The 19,505-nt window shown below is 39.8% G+C and overlaps 4 protein-coding genes across 5 annotated transcripts; 2 read left to right on the top strand and 2 right to left on the bottom strand.

Moving 5' to 3' along the window:
* Window positions 1-1,875: 1,875 nt before the first annotated feature.
* On the bottom strand, window positions 1,876-6,213 carry yipf1 (Yip1 domain family, member 1). Of its 2 annotated transcripts, none has more exons than XM_069685084.1 (10): window positions 6,130-6,213; window positions 5,747-5,868; window positions 5,373-5,533; window positions 5,189-5,269; window positions 4,973-5,060; window positions 4,277-4,393; window positions 4,025-4,191; window positions 3,656-3,838; window positions 2,871-2,956; window positions 1,876-2,646 (listed from the first exon to the last, which is right to left on the bottom strand). In XM_069685084.1, the coding sequence occupies exons 2-9, from the start codon at window positions 5,778-5,780 to the stop codon at window positions 2,891-2,893; spliced, it is 897 nt and encodes a 298-aa protein (XP_069541185.1). In that variant the 5' UTR covers window positions 5,781-5,868; window positions 6,130-6,213; the 3' UTR covers window positions 1,876-2,646; window positions 2,871-2,890. The 2 variants fall into 2 exon arrangements, with proteins under 2 accessions (XP_069541185.1, XP_069541184.1); XM_069685083.1 differs by having other exon boundaries at window positions 1,876-2,568.
* A 236-nt stretch (window positions 6,214-6,449) lies between these two features.
* Window positions 6,450-8,699, top strand: lrrc42 (leucine rich repeat containing 42). Its single transcript, XM_069685318.1, has 7 exons — window positions 6,450-7,092; window positions 7,183-7,314; window positions 7,398-7,519; window positions 7,662-7,747; window positions 7,830-7,943; window positions 8,059-8,143; window positions 8,245-8,699. Exons 1-7 carry the CDS (start codon window positions 6,704-6,706, stop codon window positions 8,538-8,540), a joined length of 1,224 nt encoding a protein of 407 aa, XP_069541419.1. The 5' UTR covers window positions 6,450-6,703; the 3' UTR covers window positions 8,541-8,699.
* A 1,997-nt stretch (window positions 8,700-10,696) lies between these two features.
* tmem59 (transmembrane protein 59) lies at window positions 10,697-15,726 on the bottom strand. The gene is made up of 8 exons (XM_069684707.1): window positions 15,525-15,726; window positions 15,200-15,305; window positions 14,884-14,978; window positions 14,644-14,796; window positions 14,447-14,519; window positions 12,859-12,982; window positions 12,607-12,724; window positions 10,697-11,418 (listed from the first exon to the last, which is right to left on the bottom strand). The coding sequence occupies exons 1-8, from the start codon at window positions 15,678-15,680 to the stop codon at window positions 11,266-11,268; spliced, it is 978 nt and encodes a 325-aa protein (XP_069540808.1). The 5' UTR covers window positions 15,681-15,726; the 3' UTR covers window positions 10,697-11,265.
* Window positions 15,727-16,515: 789 nt separating this feature from the next.
* tceanc2 (transcription elongation factor A (SII) N-terminal and central domain containing 2) lies at window positions 16,516-19,502 on the top strand. The gene is made up of 4 exons (XM_069685368.1): window positions 16,516-16,824; window positions 16,924-17,065; window positions 18,099-18,292; window positions 19,013-19,502. Exons 1-4 carry the CDS (start codon window positions 16,726-16,728, stop codon window positions 19,199-19,201), a joined length of 624 nt encoding a protein of 207 aa, XP_069541469.1. The 5' UTR covers window positions 16,516-16,725; the 3' UTR covers window positions 19,202-19,502.
* Window positions 19,503-19,505: the final 3 nt, after the last annotated feature.

Here is a 19,505-nt window from a genome sequence, read left to right as displayed (position 1 = left end):
AATGCTGTTACACACAAGGTGTTCAAATAATCCTTGAGCATTGTGTTGGTAAATCCTCTTCACAAGCACGAGCGGCCACCTGAATGCCCGAGACTGAGGCAGGTGACATCTCTCTAACAGGGTTATCTGTTTGACAGGCAGCTCCTGTGTAATTTAAAGCTGGGGCTAGAATGACCATTAATTAGGGCGCCACCAACCCTTTGACACCGTTTCAAGTGACACAATTTTTTTCCCTCTATTTTGTTAATTAATCTAAAAACTTTTCCCCTCTCCATCAACGGAAATATTAAACACAGCGTTACCAGAGGGCTTATGCGTGTAAGGTGCTGACCACAAGCTTGATACCTGTAGAACCAGGCTTTACATACATAAGTAACATTTTCCACTGCAGGTGATCTGTGCATCCAAACAGTGACACAGTAGATTCTATCAGTTTGCTGGACCACACGACAGTTTAGATGGATGAGTTGGAAAAAGAGTAGCAGTGGCCAAATGTCCACTTTAAAAGTTAGATGCTCTCTTTGAAATGTTAAAGTTATACCTATTAGTTACGATCTCTCCCTTAAATATTTAAAATGTCCAACTGTTGAAATGTTCTGGCAGCCATTAATACTGTCAGGAGCAGGAAGAAGAGTCACGTTGTCCTACACGTGTGGGGGTGATTCAATGTTGTCTTATCTAATAACTTACAGTTTACTGAAATTAAAAAGCGCAAAAACACATCTGACATCTAAGCATTTAAATGAAGCAACTATCCAGTCATTTTACAAGGATTTACACATTGTTTTTACAGATGACAAGCAGTGAATCCAGATGCCTTATAATATTAAAAGAACAAAAAAATAAAGTCATTAGATTAAGGTTGCAAATGTTTAGTTTTACCTAAAAATCTAATTATTAGTTAAGGTCTTACATGTTTTTAGGTTTAGGTGTTATTTAATGAGCTTTAAAAGGAGGTGGAATTTATAACCTTTTAAACAGAGTCACGCTAGCGGCTAAAGCTAGGCTAACGAGCTGGTTGTTGTTTCATATTTATACTAAAGAGATCGTTGTCAGGAAACAGCAGAAATTGGCGTAAGCACCCCGTCTTTAGCGCTGCAGTAGCCAAAGACGGCTCCAGATCCTCTCTTTCCTAACTCTCCGTCTTCATCGCTAATTAATCAATGTTAATTAACAGCAGCTAACGTTGCGAGCATGTCACTGTCATCCATTTCTTTTTATAACGATAACAGAAATCCAGCTAGTTGATTCATGTAACCTAGGCCTAATACTACCGTTATAGTATTAATGCAGAAGTAGTGGGGTATGTCAGTGCGTCGTTGCTATAGAGACGGTCAGCTGCGTCTGTGCACGTTGCGTTGCAGTTTTAGAACGTTTACGATCAGATGTCAGGGGATTCTTTTGGCAGTTGCATCCAGTCTCGTTGCGAATCACTGATCTGAACTGGCCTTAAGACAACATGCCCTCATGAGATGCCTCTATAGTTAGAGAAGAGCTGAGGAGCAGATTTGCTTGTTGGCCAGTATGGAGAAATGTGCTTTAGGTATGAACAGGGCAGGCTCCTGTTCACACGAGAATTGACGCGTGTTTTATTACAGAGGTGCAGTCGATATACTCACATAATAAAACATTATAATCTAAACCAGGGTTTGGTTTCACCATGCACTGTTTCACATCACGACTTTCTGCACCCTGGTGCCCCATGGCACACAGCTGGAGCCCTTGCAATTTCATTGGCCCTGCCCCCTCAAACAGCCTGAGCACGCCACTGTGGTGTGTTACTCGTCTTGTGATATAACTCATGGCATCAAGCCAATGTCTAACTTCCTCTAAATGTGGGTAATATGCAGTAAGACAGTATACAAATCATCTGTTTATAGGGTTTTATTTGTGCTTCATGCTACAGAATGACTGTAAATGTATTATTGTCACACAGATGACTTTATTAATAGCGGTGGGTCCAAAATATCAAGGCTTTGATTTCTTTACAATTTACCACTTATAAAGAAAGGACATATCAAATTCCACATATCACAAAAACAGTTTTTCACAAGAAGAACAAACTAATTTTTTAAAAATTGTTCCACCAGGTCTTTGGCATTAGTTGAGGGCACTTAGAGTTTTATCAGCCAGAGAAAAATACAAAAATTATATTTGTACATAACAGGCCCCACCCTTAATATGAAGCCAACTCCTAAAATTGCTGTTCAGATAGACAATTATTTACACAAAGTAAACTAGCCAGTTCCCATTACCACAGTATAAAAATGTATGTACATACTTGTTATCTGATTACTTCAACAAAACAACTGCAGAAAACTAACATACTAAAAGAAACCTTGTGTGCTGTGTAACAGCATACCCCATTTATCTTTAAGGAAGTTTAGAAGCCATCCCATTAGAAATAACATACTTGGTACCAGTGTTCATTTTCAGAGGTCACACAGTGGAGCCAAGCATTCACACTAAGGTCTGAAGCCAGAACGTCCAAGTGCAGGTGAAATCCAGACGACCCATGACTTCATGACCGCAGCAACCCGATTCTCTCTAATAAGGCAACAGGAGAGCCTGCAATTTTAAATAGAATAACACATGCTTTGGGAAGGAGAAATCATGTAGAGGAAGTCCGGTGTCAGATGTTGTTCTCTAGCAGGTCAAAAAAAAAAAACCCACACTCAAGTCAAAGCCACTTAAATAGGCCAACTTTGCAGAGCTACTGAAGCAAAGGTCAACGTAGTGATATTATAGGACTGAAAGTAAATAAAAGCAGGCATGAGAAAGTAGAAGGTGGAGGAATATGCCTTACATGTATAAGGTTATAAGTGTATTTGCACAGTGGCTTAAAAAGCTTCTGTGTCACTATTGCTTACCTTCAAACAATGAAAGGCTTTCATGGCGGAGATGTTGCAGAATTGCCGACCATTAGTGCTGGGTTCGGTTTGTGAAAGAAACGGACCTGAAAAAAACAAACAAATGACGCAAAAAAAAAGTGAAAAACAACATGGCATAAAAGAAGTTACAGCATCAAGAGAAACTACTCATCAATCAAGAACTAAGGCCGGTGTGTCTGAGAGTAAGTGTGCAGCAAATGTTCGGTGTAACATCAGAGAATAGAGCATTCCTGCCATCCATTCATCTTAGTCTCCCTTCAGACGCGGGCTTACACTGTAGACTAATTACCTGAATGTGACCAGACATACGACACCTCTGTAGACCTCACTGTGCTCACATTAAGAAGTGCACGTTCCCACACCAGTTAGCAAATGCGGTCAAAGTTTCCAGTAAAGAGAGAGACTCCCTAGAGGGGACTGAACTTGACACTATCAGGTCCCAGAAACACACAGAAAGAGACACGCAAAATTGTCCCAGTGGTGTAGAGTCTGTGACTGACATGGACAAGGTGGGTCAGTGCTCGGCCATGCTACTGAGATCATTGCGAACAAATTGGAGGGAGTCAATCATTGTTGTTATCTACACTGAGTCGGACAGGCAGCTTGAATCAACTAGATTAGTGAAGATGTAGTTTGCCAAAGCAAGACAAAGAATGAAGTAGGCTATCCTATTTCCTCAAACTGACTTATTTTCCATTTCTCTCCAGTTTGTAATTAATCCTAACCGGTAAGTTATGTAAAAGCAACATCATAGCTATGCATACCTTGCAACCAACTGCAAACAGGACATTGAGCAGAACGATGGCTGACAGGATCGTTATGATAATTTTTGGATGGTCATCTCTGACTGCAGGCCAGAAAGTCAGCACCAGGACGGAGCCGGAGAGGCAGAGAGCGACCAGGATGGAGCACCACCGCAGCCATTCATATGGGATAATCCACAGAACCTTGCATAGGAAACAATAGTGCATTATAATGATGATGCAATGCTCTGAATGTATTCATAACACAGGGGGAAATAAGTATATGAAATATATTTGAATCGTATATTGAAAATTCTCTACAAGCTGTGTTAAAAGAAGTTTCAGTGTTATAAACTGTTACACATACTAAGTAAGTATTTCAGGTCTTACCACTGCTGGAATGTAAATCGCGAGAGAATATCCGTACACACAGACGATCTCCATAAAGGAATATGACACCAAGTTCAAGGTCTTATTGCTTCTCCAAAGCAGGAAACCCCAAAGGGTTAGAGGCACCAACCATGCGTAGCAGAAGATGGCTGTTGCTGCAATGGTCACTGAAAAGAACAACAAATAATAATAAATAAATAAAAACTTTTTTTGTTGAGTGAGCCATGAATACCAAAAAATAACAGCACTTACCATGTCGAAACTCCGGGGTATACCTGAAGTTTGGTTTGCCTAAGTTCACCAGAAATTTGGATATGTTTCCACTGATGGCAATGGCAAACACAAGAGTGGTACAAATCCAGAATGGTCCTGAGAGCACAAATATCAAACACTTCACTTTGTGTTGACTTCAGTTTGATTTATTTAAACAGCATTCCCTACAAATACTACAAAATTTAGGCCATAGCACACAACAGGAACAAACTGTTCTCCTATTTCCCAAACTCAAAAAGAACTCAAAATGACTCCTGGAACAAAAAGTTTTGGAATCGGTCCAGCAGATGGCCTCCCCCGTCAGCCGCAATACGGCCGCAATGTACATCCACTAAAAGTGCTTGTTTTTGCCACTGGCAGGCTCAGATTGTTACTCCAGGTGTCCGACAACGTTACGGAAATGATCCCCACAAAGATCGTCCTTTTTTTAAAGAGTAAGATTCTTTTTGTGTAACAAGAAACAGAAGTCTTACTCAAGGAGGATGGTGGATGTTGGACGTACTTTGATAGGGCGCAATTGCTCCAGGGGATTATGTTGCAGCCATTGAAGCCGTATTGCGGCTACGGCGGAGGCTATCTACTAGACCGATTCTAAAAGGTTTTTGTTCCTAAGAGTCATTTCGACTCCCAAATTTGTAAAAATAAAAATCCCGGACTTCTCCTTTAAGTGCTCACCATAAAGATCAGGGTTCCTACGAAGGTAGACATGAATAAAGTTCTTTCCAGGCCATGGCCGCACTGATCCAATGATTCTTTCCTTTACCTGAAAGAAATGTTAAAAAACAATAAATATTTAAGGTAATAAAACAGTATTTGTTCTGAGCACTTCATATAACATGACAACTTGCCACATGGATTAAATGTTGAATGAATAGGCTGTAAACATATTACATGATGGGTCTCGATGTCAAAAAATTGTTGGTAGTACTCAAACGTCCAGAAAGGGACACTTTTCTTTTGCCCAGAGAGAAGCTTCAATAGAAAGGAAGGAAAAAATTGAGAAACACGTAATTGATTAAACAAAGATTTCATTTAACATTCAGTGAAAAAATGTGTGTGTCAGTGTTGTCCAGACCTCTGACTTGTCATCACTTGCAAGTGGGTCCTCGTCATTACCACCAGGAGAGAATCCTGCAGCTCTTTTCTGCTGCTTATCGGGTTTGACATCTTCATCTTCAATGCTTATGGTGATTGCATCTCTGTTGGCTTCCAACAAATTGCCAGCCTCTTCAAATTCTAATTTCATGACATGGATAAATGGAAAATATAGGGTTGACAGGTTGTTCAATGAACTGTTTGTTGATACCAACGCATTAAAGTGTGCAAAGAGACATTCGTTTATAGACTGTGTTAACAGGTGCCATAGAGACCGAAATACTTATAAGCAAATTGTTGCCTCATTTAAGTCACTGAGTTTACTAATTACAAGTAATTGTGGAGAACACTTACCTTGAAATTGAAACGGATCGTTTGTAGACGCCATTTACACGAATTCACTCAGGTTTTTCTCTCAGGAATTGTAGTTATCTCCAAGTTAATGTTGCACTAAGGCAACGACGTCTCCTAAAAAGCTGTTAAGAAATGAAGCGAAGCATTTTTAGCTTCAAACCTAAACTATGTATTCTCCAATTTAGTTTAAAACGTTGTTAACTCGAAGCAACACAGAATAAGAAACCAGTTAAAGTTAGCTTAAGTTAGCTATCTTATCAAGTTCTGCCTTTACAGTTCATAAACAAGTTACTACATTTAATGCCTAACGTAACATCAAGATTTGAGCCTTAGTTTTATTAAAACGTCAAGCCGATACTTTCCTATAAACAATTAAGGCTTACCAAATGTCTTCTTAAACTTATAAAATCATTTCACTTTTCTGAGCTAGGTTAGCGTTGTGATGCGTGGAACAGGACATACTGGCCATATAAACAAGACTTCTTCCTGTTACTATACATTTTCAAAGTAAGAGTAGGAATCTTTTTTCAGTTCAATAACTAATTGAGTGTGTCATGGTGGATCATACATCATGTTTTATACAGTAAATTTAAGCAACATTTTTGCTACTCATTTTGTTTTTTTGTATCTTAAAATTACTTTTAACTCATCTTTGACTTTTATTCTGAAAGAAGCAAGCTAAATACCTCAGCTATGATAACTAGCACTGTAATCTTCAGCAAGGTAAATACTTACGCGATAGTGTTAAATAAGAGTATAAACAGATAAAATAAGTGTCCGTAAGACGTTAATGAAATGTTGGTCCTGTTTTTAATCTCATTTTGGGATCATAGATTGGCTAACTAGCACGCTATCTTGAGTTTTTATAATGCATCAGGTGTTTAGCCGGCTAGCTCACTAAACGTGCAGGAGTTGAGAGTTGTGTCCTCACAGCTTCGTGAAAAGTGTGGCCTTAGTATGGACAATAGTACCATTTATGTTCGAGAAAGAGGCAGCCTTCGTCGTGTCAGTGACATAGTCCTGGCACAGCCAAAGCCAGTGTCATCATGCAGAAGGACAAATCCATTTGTGCTGAGAAAAGAGCAATTCATTTTCACCTACAATGCAGAGGGAAGCCTTCGATACACCACCAAATCTCTCTTTGACATCACTCTGTTATTCGTTGCTGATAACATTCACCATGTGGACTCTCTGGTGGGCTTTCCTGAGCAAATAGGAGACAGACTGTTTGCAGCCGCTGAGGAGAATCGTGTGTTTTTAAACGCAGACGTTTCTACAAAAGCACTGCAGCTATTCAGTGATGCATATGGGGATATGGTGCTTGGATCCCTCTGTTTGAGAAATAGGTAAGTATTAGTGCCAACATATCTTCAGCCTTCAAGTTTACACTGCTCAAGACTGTAACCTGTCTCCTTCTGACCCTCTAATTTCTGCAGATTTCCACTTTTGCATGAGAGAATGAATGAAATAAAAACATTTCACAGTTTGAAGTCTCTGGATCTGTTTGGCTGCAGACTGGGTGATGACCATGAGATATTCCTGCACCTTACATCTAGCTCTTTGGCCAGGTAATAGCTGATTTCTGAGCCCCAAAGACATGATGTTGAGAATTTAAGAAAAAGCTGTTACTTACATTTACTTTCCTCTACAGCAGCCTGATTCAACTTTTCATCGGTGGAAACAGTCTATCAGATGCCGGCCTACAAAGATTGACAGCACCTATGCGGATGATGAAAAGGGGACTGGACTGTCTTCAGTGCCTTGATCTTTCCTGTAAGTAACCAAAATTATATGTGCTTTTATTTTGTAGTTAAAGCCCAAATACCACCACATCCAATTTTAAAGGATGTAGAAGTTGACATCCAGCCTTTTCATAAATATTGATACTTGATGAAGTATGTTGTTTCTCATACAGATAATCCCATCTCAGAGAGATCTTTCAGATACCTGGCATGCCTCCCCAAACTGGAAAAACTTGATCTATCAGGGACCAGTTTGAAGGTAAACTATAATTGTGTCCTTGTTTAACACTTGGCTGTATTTTTCTGTGATCCTCACAACTAAATGTAGTCCGTATCTGCAGCTTTGCACAAGATTGAAGACCACCATATGGGACCTGCTGGGGCTCATTTATTCCGAGAAACCACTGGACACCTTCGGTCATTCACGATGTAAAACAGAAGGTTGGGCAGAGCAGGTAACATTTTTCAGATGAGGATGAAAGTAAACATAACTTTCCATCACATAAGCACTGTTCTTTAATTATAGGCTACATGTTGCAGATGTAGTGATGTTTGGCATCTCATTTCCAGGTTGTAAACCAGTGGGAAACAAATAGCTCACACATGCCAAAACAAAAGAAAATTGACGAATCCAGATCATCAGCACTTCGCTTCTGTAAGTTAAATTTACATCACGCTGTAACAGGCTAATTACAGCCAGGTTTAATTTAATAGCACATTATCTGTGATAGTCTTAAACCTGTTTTTCTTCTCTAGTTGGCAGGCAGAAGTTTGTCAGGGAGGTACTGAATGCAGCACCCGTGGTATGTGAGAGCAAGGAAGATGCCAAAAGTGACAGGCTGCATTTCTACAAACCTGCAGCAAACAGTCACATACCAGAGAAACTGACTCCTTCCTCAGCAAATCCTCAAGCGAAGCCTTCCTGGCACAATATCAAAAAAAGGCAGCGTCAGTCAGAAAGGTGTGACAGTTCACCTCAAAGCCCTCCAACAAAACGTTTGTCCTCTTCAGCTCTCACTGCAGAGGACATCGACTTGTTGAACAGCTATTGAGGTTGCCTTCCTTGTAGCATTCCACAAAGAGTGTGTCAGCTATCAGGTAACTTTAAGGCTCAAATGGAGAAGACAGCTGACACTGGTGAAATATAAAGACTTTTTTCTTTGATACAGGTGTTGTTTATATATTTTTTTATAAATAAAGTGGAATATTTATGAGTGTCCATGTTCCTCCTTTTCATTTCTCTTTTAATTTCTTACTTTTTAGTCAGTCATTGCACTTCTGTAACATTTTTGCACACAGCTGACATTTAAAAGAGGAATCAAAACTAATGCAGGAGAAACAGATAACTTCCGTTTTGTTCAAAACAGTCTTTTGCCACCCACATTACCCACAATGCAGTTTGACCACCTAAATTAACCTTACATTTTCATGAAGTGCTAATCTCAAAGATTTCAGATTCACACCTATGGCAAAAAAACAGAAATTGTGGGAGCACACTTCCCAGATATCCAGACAGTGTTGCATGTGTGACGTCCACGGTTGGCTCCGGTTGTAACTTTTTTCCTCGCTGACGGTCGCTTTCCTTTTTAGACTGTTTGCCTTCATCTGAGCGTCGAATTTCTTTCTTTTTCTTTGGATTTTCACTTATTGTTGAAGTTGTATCTGTAGTCATCCATCTTTTCTTTGTTTGTTCAGCCACAGTAGATTACTGTTTACTCGCAATGCTTGCAGAGACCGGAAAAGCAGCCGCTTAGCTCCGCCTACCCTCTCTGGTAGACCAACCACTGCTGGGTGATGGAAAACTCGTCACTAACTGGGCACCACTTGTGACTGTTTCCATGGCACCAGACAGTCGTAATTCTGCAAAGGCTTTCATCAGTGGGCCGCAGACTCGATCACCATTGTGTTACCTCATTCGGCGATAGATGGTGACTTAACAGACATTTATTTACATGAAAATCTTCCAGATTATTACTTTAAGATGGTCCCTATTCCTGATTTGAGAAGTCCTTCTAACTCTAATGTGTTCATAAGCTTTACCAAAGTGTTCTCAGACTTTACGAGTTGTAGTTCAGACTGGAGAAGGTGTTCACATGAGTTTTCTCAGTCTGAAACTCAGTTTTCCAAGTATTTCGTCAGTGCATGAATGCAGGATAAAATCTTTGGATTTGGATGTGTTATGGTTTTAGTAGCTTTTGTAGCTTCAGCCCATCAGCCTCAAGCAGATTCCAGGAGTGGGCTGCAGAGGTCTGGTAAGCTCTCTTCTCTCTTTCTGACAGCACTCTTCCACATTTTTTTTCATTTTCAAAGTTATGGTCTTTAGCCCAAAATCATGCAACTGACATCACCTGCCAAATAACAGGCTTTGCACGGATCCTTCTAAAGCCACAGCAGGCTTTATAAATCGCTTTTTGCATATTATACAATTGCACTCTCCGCGACCTGTAAATAGACATTGATGTGTAAAATCCAAGCAGTTCCCCTTAAAATCAAATCACCACACAGCCAACCTTGAGGCTAGGTATTTTCGAACACAGAAAAATGTACATAAAGAGAACGGGGGGCCTAAAAGCTCATTTTTGCCCTTGCTTTGTAAGCGCTGCTTCTCTGGTCTGTCACACAGTCATTCTAATGATCACATATTTTACCGACAAAGAACCAGTTCTGAGGATATTTACACCAAAACAACCCAAAACAAGGAAATGGGGCCTTGAAGGCCGGCCTGAAAGTGGAAAAAGGAACACATTATGCTAAAATAACACACTCTAAGGTAGTTGTGGACTTTAAGATGTAAGATTAGACCCTTCAGTGCCAATTCTAGTGGTAAACACGTTTTGTGATGGTGCATTATGGCATTTGCAGGCGCTCAGGCAGCTCACTACCCCATTAGATGATTATAACAGTCATTCTGTCCTCACACAGGAAACCAGTGCTATTTTCTGCAGTCTTGTATAAACAAACGACAGCTGAGTGGAGAAAAAGAATAACACAAAATGACCACGTTCAAATCCTTTCAGCCGGAAACGTTCAGAGCTTTACACGTCCGGTGAAAGGAAGCACTCTACACACTGCAGCAGAATGAGATGAAGCTAAGACCTTCACAGCAGTGAAACAGTTAACAGTAGTTTTCTACTGCTATATTCTAGTGTTAGCCCCAAGTTTATTAGAGCATATAATGATGAAAAAAAGTAAATTCACAACCCAACAATAAGTTTACTTCATTGTATTTATTCTGATCCATCATTAGGCAAACAGACATCAGTGAAGCAGAAAGACCTACTGCATGTACCGTCACTATTTATTAAGATTAAGAGCATAGAATTTTATTGTAAAATTCATTATCACCTGGAAATCACTGCAGTAGAAATGTAAGAACATACAGGGAGAATCTGCAATATTTACCAAAAGTTGAGGAAACCTGCATCACTTCAAATTCACAAATAGGTCGTTTAAACATTATTTAATAAAATAAGCACACCACCAGACATCTAATGCACACATTAAAATTAGGAAGCCCCATATCCTATACACTGCCATCCCTTTAATGCAAAAATCATACCAATATACAGAAAAAAATAAACCAAACTCCAAATTTAAAAGCTTCAAAAAAGGAGACGAGACATCAGATCAATGATACAAAATGTTCTGCAAGTAGTTACTCCTGTTTAGACCACGAGAAGCACAGGTCGTGTGCCAGAGGGGGAAAAAAAAATCATCTCAAGACTATTCATAAAGGAGACCAAAAAAAAAATCCCTTTTTTTCTGCAGCTTTGGCTTCTAGATGTCGGACTGCCCCAGGTTCACCTTGGGGGGGAGTGGCCCGGCCTCTTCCTCCGGCCCTTTGGAGGTGATGACCAGCAGGGAGGATGCTGGGTATGGGATCAGCTTCTGTTCCTTCACGCACTCCTTGTCACCATAGATGCTTAATTTCTGTAAGAAAGGAGGAAACTTATGAAGTATCGTTTTGCTTATTGCACGTTTTATGAAAAACAGTATATTTTGCATTTACAACAGTCGGTTTTAACAGTTAGTGTTTAGCTACTGTCAGTTGCTCGAATACTGAACAGTAGCAAATGCTTACTGTACTATAAGCATTGTACTTTCTTGCCGAAGCCGCTTTCTCACTGGTCAAAAACCCCGCTAATACCCGGCTTTATTGCTTAATGGGAAAGGTCACAATCAGCGTTCAGACCCGGGTCAAACGACTCTCCACAGTAGAGCCGGGTAATTATCGCCTCGGCTCCAATTGGCATTGACACAAAACCTGTGTCGGGACGCTAATCTCCGCCCCCTTTCCAGCGCGATGCTATTATCCGTCGGTACCTGCTGCGACTCCTCATCATCTCAGCTACCAATTCCACCCGTCTCCGTCCAAGCTGCACTCGTTCCAAATCCATCGGCGCCAAGTTTGATAAATAGACTGAATGAAAAATAGATTCAATAAAGACCTAACCACCGTAGCATCTTCACTGTTTCCTAACCCTGTTTCTGGTGTGTTTGTGATCTCAGGCGGTGACGCAGCGGAAAACAGACCGACAGGAGTATACTCCACTGACAATGGGAAAAGAGACAATCTGCATTTATTAGCGTGTCTTCCCGGGGCTGAAAAACCTGTGTCAACGCGGTCATTTTGGTGGGAAAGGGGTATAAGAGTTCGATTAGAGGATCAGCACTACTTTCACATGTGTACAGTAAATATGAGGCTACATCCAGAAGGAAGCTAGGTTAGCACAAAGGCAGGAAACAGCTAGCCTAGCTCTAGGTATCCAATAAAATTAATGTGTTTATGGGTGAATTTAAGATGTGTTGGTAGGTGGATTTTTAGTAACCTTTGGAGAGAACAATGCTAACTTTATGCTATTTTTTCCAGTGTTTATGCTAAGCTTAGCTAACCAATTACATATTTCCCAAATATGGAACAGTTCTTATAACTTGTTCAGGTCACAGACATTGTAATTAAATAGACCTACCCATAAAAGCAACTCAACTGATGAGTACAAAAACCAAACTACAGCACCCTGTGATTGCACCCAATTAACATTTAAATGCCTACATTGAGCTTGTTCATTATCCAAGGTGTCTGGAATGTCTTTAGAAAAAGGGGAGCAATGATCATACCTCAGCAGGTACATACTGGTCTACAGCAGTCGCGACGGTTGCACAGCAGATCCAGATCAGGACCAGCACAGACAGGATCAGAGTTGTGGTTAGGATCCACCCCGGTAGCCAAGGGTTCCTGAAGAGAGCAGCATAAATATTAACCTTGGGTGGCTCCAGTGGGATCAGATCCTTGCTGCTGTTAATGTCGTGCTTTCCTAAGCAAGTTTAACAATTTAATTTAATTGATAATGCAGTGAAATGTTTGCTAACCTCGAAAGACAGCTGAACAGGTTGTAGTCATCATCGTAGCTGCGGGCCCCGGTCAGATCTCTGTCCCTCTCCTGGATGAAAGTGCGGGAGTAATCTTTGTACACTGGGCTGCCAAACCCGGGGACTTGAAAACAAGAAGTGCAAGTTACTCCACATGAACACATCTTATTTTCATATATGCCTTTTTAAAAATGCTGATTTTGAAGGATAAGGATAAACATTTTTTTCCTGATTTCCACAAAGTCCTCAAGAAGACCAAAACCAACAATGTGCTTGTTTGTCTCTTAGTACTTTCCATTGCACTACCCTGTCTGTGGGACCAGTGTACTCAGTCAGAACGTCTTGTCAGATGGTCAAAAAGCCATAACATTCTGTAATCTAAGCTCTGACATTTACAGCCACTCCCAGTGTGATCAGCCATGTGTAAGTGTGAAAGGAGTCTGGGTTTGAACTTCTCTCTCAAGCTTTTTCAATCAGTCTCTTTTCCAGTAAACAACCACGAACAACACTATGAATGTCTTCCAGGAGAGCTTGACTGAACATGTACGCTATTATAGATAAATGGATGGATACTTAATTGATCCCAAGAGAAATTCAGGATTAATTCAGCGTTATTCCCATATTTGAACAACATTGGCCCTTTTTAACACAGAGGTTCCACCACAGCGCCATAACGAAGCTCCACCGTTAAGCCGTCTTTGCCATTGTACACTGGACAAAGCAACGCCGATGTGAAGCAACCCCAGCGTGTGTTTTTACGTAGCATTCTGGCAAAACGTGCGCAAACAGTGTGTGCTTCACCTACACACACACACACACACACACGGTGCTGTTCCACCCTGCTGGCGCCGCTGTTTACAGTGACGCCGCTTCGCCTCCATTAATACCTCTGATGCCGGCTCAGAGGCGGAACAACTTCACCCTACCATTACGCCTCCGTTCATTTTACATAGAAGATCCTGCCTTGAACTGGCAGTGTAAAAGGGGCTATTGAATCCCCTTTCTCTAGGAGGGCTGACTTCACTTCTCCTTCCTAACAACTATAAACACATCAAACTTCAGATTAAACACTTCTTCTCTAGTTAAACACGGCCCATGGTGCCCAGGGCCATGTGCTCCTTTAAAGATGTAATCTCGTAAATTTGGTCACAAATATAAATACTTTCAATTTTAAAGGGCTCAGTAAGCTGCAGAAATCAATAGGCACTGTAGCTTAACTTACTCACACAGGAGAAAAAGGGCATTTGTTGGAGACTATTTTCAGCTGTGGGTTAAAACACGTTTGATGTGCTAGACAGTATTGATGGCAGCACCATGGCATCTGCAGGACTTACTTTAATATCTATATTTATCATGGCATAGGGACACGTCACTGAGTGCAACTCTGTGACTCATTTATGTTTTGTTTTTTTTAAAACTATAGAGGTCTATGACACAGAAGACTACGCTAAATGGGATATGTATATACAGGCAATAGCAAGGATGTGGGTACTGATTTTTCGTGAGGTGTCTTGAAATTGGGGAAATAGAGAAAATCACCGAACTTTATAGCTTAAGTGGGTTTTAAGGAATTAAGTGTTTGACTTACAGCTCTTCTGTTGCTCCTCTTTATCGTCTTTTTCCACGTCAAACAAGGAGAAAAACTTGATTTGTGGTTCAGACTGTAAAAGAGAAGACAGAACAGGGTTGTTAACAATGTTCCTCATTGTAACTATACAGAGTTGTTTGCATACAGAATGTCAAACGTAATTATCAGGCTCTTTGTTTTCCTCTCAGTAACATCACCTGGAAAATTACAACTTTGCCATCATCAGCTTGGAGGTAGAATGTCCACGTGGAAGTGATGAAGCTGTGGGCCTGACTCATTATATCCCCCCAAAGGCCTCTGACCAGAGTCAGGGGGTACAGCATGTGAATCCTCGGCATCATGGCCTCCAACTGAAAAAAAGCAAGCAACACTGAGTAAGCTATTCGTCAATATTAGCAATACATTTAGACAACTGAGAGATTGTTCCATACTTGTACCTGCTCATTTCGTTTCTCAGCAAATGGAAGCTGATTCTGGCAGCCCAGGTTGCATGCATACTGCTCATCAGTCTGGGAGTAGGCCTCGTGACAGGCTGCAGATGTTTAAAAGATAGTAAGACAGGATGACAGGCAAAGGACAAAAAGTTGTTATGGCAAGCCCTACCTATTGTGGATTTGGGTGTGTAAACATAGGGCTGATTATATGCATGAACACTTTTTACTTTTTACAGCTTTACGGTAATTGACTAAACGGATATAAAAAAAGTGGCCAGGACACGTTGCAGAGGTGAATTATGATTTGAACTAAACTTACTTGATTCACACTCAGATTTGGTCTGATTCAGATCTTCGCTGTCACGAACAAATTGACAAATGGAGAACAGACGGCAGCCTCTCTGACAGGCGTAGAGTTCCTCCTCCTGCCAAACAAACCAGAGGACCAGTTGAATGTCTCGAAAAACAACTGCACCCGTAGAAATGACGCACATTCAACTTTACAAGTCAGACGCTCTAATTTGTAACCAACATTTAAGAAACAGATGACTTTTTAAGCAGACAGGCCCACTTTGCTACGCTGACTATGTAAACGTTAGCTAACGCTAGCAGTCATTACTTTCCTCATAGAGATAAGCACTCACCCGTGGATACGTGTGCAAACTGTATGTCATTTCACACGACTTGTGACAGGATGCTGTGTTTCCCAGAACGCTATCAAACACATCTGAAGATGCTGATGTGCACGACATCAGGACAAACAGTCCTAAAATAGAGACAAAGCAGGAAACAGTCCCCATTTTGCCTGTGAAAATCTATACAAACAACAACACGCTCCTCTTCCTCCTACTTAATCGGTCAGCGATTCTCGCGGGAACTGGGGCCTCACGCGAGACTAATGCTTTGCTATGTTTAATGTCTCCTCGTAAAACTCAATATTTTTCTGACAGGTAAAATTATCATAGACTGTATCAAATTCTTCAGAAAATCTAACAAAAACTTAAAGAGGAAATGCTTAATTCTTATTGTTACAGCTTAACTAAGCTTCTTGTAATCATTGGGCTGGGCCCCTTTGAAAATATATTATGTTGTAAGTATCATGTGCCACACTTTAATGTTATGCATACCATGTTCTTTGTCAAATGGTATTTAGAGTTTATTCCGTTGAAGATAGTTTTGTGTATAATTAGGCAAGTAAACTCAAAAGTTATTCAAAATCAGATTTTCAGCCTGTAAACAAGCTAAAGCAAGTGTTTTGCAGATAAATGCTGATTCTGAATTATTGACAATGAAAAAATGACTAAGAAATAGTGTTACTCATTACAGTTGCAATTTGAAATAATGAAATATTACTTTATTACTTTAGAACTTTAAACTTTAAAAAATGATAAATTGCACTGTGAGAAGAACAATAAAATGTCATCACAATAAAGGATTGCTTAGTATTTTTTTTATTCATCAATTATTTGTTTTGTTGTATCTACTTATATGATTGTTTTATTATTTAATTCTGTAACGTGCTTCTATTGCAACATTTTCCCCAATCACCACCTTGTTGGTTGTGGACGCTGTTATTTCTGACAGCACCTAAAGGCAACAGCAGTGGCTACCATTATTTACCATAGCCCCAGCCAGTTGTAGCTAGCATTACCTAACAGGTTTATCGCTGTTGCGGCTATGAAGGCAACTGTTGTATAAAGTGTCAATAGACAAATGTCATGGGCCAAGCCACAAATGCTTTTAATGTAGGCTCTTAAATTTCAAAGGAAGATTAGAGCTAAAAAGGCAACGTTAACGAGGTGGCAGGCGGCTAATAACAGTTAGCTTGCTACTTGCTGTTTAAAGATGGACAAGTTTGTAGTTCGGCTTCCAAAGGGGCAATCACCTAAAAAATCAAAAAGCAATGAAAAAGTCTACAAACAAACTACGATTGAATCTCTACGGGTAAGCCATCAGTCCTAACGTTAAATCTGCATGATCTGGGAAAGCCAACTTTGCTCTGCGACACATTTATTTTACTCACTGTCTTTGTGTTTATTACAGAGGGTGGTTGTGATTGAGGATATAATGCGCTACAAGTCCATTTTAGAGCTGCCAGAGCAAAGTAAAGACAACCTGGTGACTGCCCTGACAGAGCTGAGCAAGAAGATCCCATCCAGAGAGGTGCTCAAGTCCACCAAAATAGGTAAATTGAGGAAAAGTACACTACTGACCCAATACACTCCTGATGTGGAAAGCAAAAACATGTACTACTATGTTTTCATTTAGATGATGGCACAGACTCTAGAACACCTAAGTCTATTTAAAGCTCCTGTGAGGAACTTTCTGTTTGTGTTGATTTTGGCGGCCCCTGTGGACAAAGCTATTATTATCTCTTTGCTGGGTTTGTCCTGTACATGCTTAAGTGGTGTTTTTTTTAATCTCATCCTGCTTTCTTTAACAATCATATGTATCACTCACTTTACATTTTTGTCCTGGAAAATGTAAACAAAGGCAGCATGCAGTTAACCGCTTAGTCTGACACATACCCCCCGCCAGCGGTTTCAGGCATTAAGTATATAGACATAATCAATCATGGCGCTGATGATCTGGTTTGCTTTTGTAGGTCGTATAGAGTATTCTGAATTAATTTGATTCTGTTTCATGGCTTGCAAAAAACTCCTCACAGGAGCTTTAAACAGTAAAATGAATTGTTCATAGGTTAGAAGTACTTTGTTTACTTTCATTGTGTTGGAACTAGGAGTGAAACAATACATCAGTGTTCATAAATGTATCGTCTCAATGATGAATCAATCAATATCATTGATATTATATTTATACAAAATTATTCATATTGTAATCTATAAGATAAACTAAATTATATTTTAGCTGAAAGATAACCTAATGTGTATTTGTCTTTGTATTAAAAAATATTTTTAATTTAAATGTGTGGAATAGTTCAGTAATAATAATAATTTGTCACATCCTATTTAAGTTGTTTTCATTGTTCAAATGGGCCTAGGATATTGTCCTATATTGATCACAGGCCCCTGGATTGCATCAAATCCTAAGAATCCAAAGAATCGATATTATAATTTATTGTGACTGTGTTGTTACAGCAGCTTCATAACCAAAAAGAGCAGCTATCACATTTGTATTTACTTCATACCTGTGTGATGGACCCTTTTTCACATTGTATTAATTAGTTCAACACATGATGAAAACCTCTCTCCTCTAAGGTCACACAGTCAACAAAATGCGAAAGCATCTGGACCCTGAGGTGAGTTCAATGGCAGCAAAAGTTTACACAGAGTGGAGGACATTCATCGAGGAGAATTCCAATAAGCCGTCTATTGAAGTGCGCTCCGACAAACAATCTGAAGGACTCCGGAGCAACGCTAGAAGACTAATGTCTGAGGCCCTGGAGGTCAAGGTGAGAAAGAGCGCCTCAGTGAAGTCCAAGGCAAAAGCAAAAGTCTTTGTTTTCTGCTGCTGTTTATTCCAGCTCTTATTTACATCTCACTTTACATTTACTTCACACTGGGTGTGATGTTTTCAGAATATAAATTGATGTTGAAGCTTCGGTTGTCTGGTCACTTGTATGAATGCATAGAGTCATGTTTTTATTATATGGCATTAGAGATACATTTACATCGTACTCACATTAATTCAGAATCAGAATCTGGGTTTATTGTCAAGTAGGTTTACACATACAAGGAATTTGTTTAGGTGATTTTGGTGCAGGACAATTAACACAGAACAAGAATATAAATAAGAAATAAAATAAGATAAAAATAGGCAATAAGAATAAAAATATAAAAAGCAATGCGTAGAATACAAACCAGGTGTAACTTCTTCTTGTAACTTCTTGCTGTGTAATGTTTCCTCCCTTATCAGAAAACATGCTGCATCTTGTATATGTTTTAAGACCTTTAACAAATCAATAATGCCTGCTTAAAATTCAGCATACATTATCCACGCAGCACACAGCCCTTTTTAATGTTTAATTAATTTCATATACCCGTAACTGAAACTGACCCACCATGTTACATCATTAAAAAGCTGTATGTTGTCTGCAAATAAATGAGCATCTTCTTTTATACCTATTTGCTTACATGTGCCTTTTTCCTTTACTTCTTTATCTACCCTACAGGAGGATTCTGGTCTCATAGACAACATCGAGAGGGAAGTTTTCCATCAGAGCTCCCGGTTAGTCAGCAGCTCGTACAGACGGACTGTTAGAGCGCTGGTGTTTGCCTTCAAACACAACCCTGAGATCAGAACTCAGGTGAAGGACAGCACAATGTCAGTCAACCAGCTGGTGTCCAAATACAAGAAATAACTGGTAACGAAACAAGCTGAGCCTCCGACTGCATGAAGAGTTAGGGTTTTTGTACTTGAAATTTGTCAGGGTTTTTAATGCGTACACTTTTTTCTGTAAAACTTTTTTATTATTTTTTTTATTTTCTGTAAATGAGATATAAAATACTTTTACGCTTTGTGGCACAACCGCAGCCTTACACTGTTTTTATACATGCATGTAAATCATAGTCAATAACGTGATTTATTGTTGGTGGTGATGATAATGCCATTCCTTCATACTTGAATCATGAATTTTATACCTTCTGTGAACATTTTGATACAAA

Source organism: Semicossyphus pulcher, unplaced genomic scaffold (genome assembly GCF_022749685.1).
Source record: "Semicossyphus pulcher isolate SPU_LCO1_2020_fin unplaced genomic scaffold, fSemPul1.0.p SCAF_7, whole genome shotgun sequence".
Taxonomy (NCBI): domain Eukaryota; kingdom Metazoa; phylum Chordata; class Actinopteri; order Labriformes; family Labridae; genus Semicossyphus; species Semicossyphus pulcher.
Note: the sequence above shows the minus strand (reverse complement) of the source record. Positions and strands in the feature narration are given on the sequence as shown.

Excerpts from the sequence above, each read along its gene's own strand:
- yipf1 (XM_069685084.1), bottom strand. The coding sequence starts at position 5,780 with ATGGCGTCTACAAACGATCCGTTTCAATTTCAAG. Across the intron at positions 3,839-4,024 it reads CGATTTACATTCCAGCAGTG|GTTCTGTGGATTATCCCATA; the intron begins GTAAGACCTGAA and ends TTCCTATGCAAG. Across the intron at positions 2,957-3,655 it reads TGTTTGCAGTTGGTTGCAAG|GTCCGTTTCTTTCACAAACC; the intron begins GTATGCATAGCT and ends TGTTTTTTTCAG.
- lrrc42 (XM_069685318.1), top strand. The coding sequence starts at position 6,704 with ATGGACAATAGTACCATTTATGTTCGAGAAAGAGGCAGCCTTCGTCGT. Across the intron at positions 7,520-7,661 it reads TCAGTGCCTTGATCTTTCCT|ATAATCCCATCTCAGAGAGA; the intron begins GTAAGTAACCAA and ends TTTCTCATACAG. Across the intron at positions 7,748-7,829 it reads TATCAGGGACCAGTTTGAAG|CTTTGCACAAGATTGAAGAC; the intron begins GTAAACTATAAT and ends CCGTATCTGCAG.
- tmem59 (XM_069684707.1), bottom strand. The coding sequence starts at position 15,680 with ATGGGGACTGTTTCCTGCTTTGTCTCTATTTTAGGACTGTTTGTCCTG. Across the intron at positions 14,979-15,199 it reads CAAATCTGAGTGTGAATCAA|CCTGTCACGAGGCCTACTCC; the intron begins GTAAGTTTAGTT and ends AAACATCTGCAG. Across the intron at positions 12,983-14,446 it reads AGAGGAGCAACAGAAGAGCT|TCCCCGGGTTTGGCAGCCCA; the intron begins GTAAGTCAAACA and ends CTTGTTTTCAAG.
- tceanc2 (XM_069685368.1), top strand. The coding sequence starts at position 16,726 with ATGGACAAGTTTGTAGTTCGGCTTCCAAAGGGGCAATCACCTAAAAAA. Across the intron at positions 16,825-16,923 it reads CTACGATTGAATCTCTACGG|AGGGTGGTTGTGATTGAGGA; the intron begins GTAAGCCATCAG and ends TGTTTATTACAG. Across the intron at positions 18,293-19,012 it reads CTGAGGCCCTGGAGGTCAAG|GAGGATTCTGGTCTCATAGA; the intron begins GTGAGAAAGAGC and ends TCTACCCTACAG.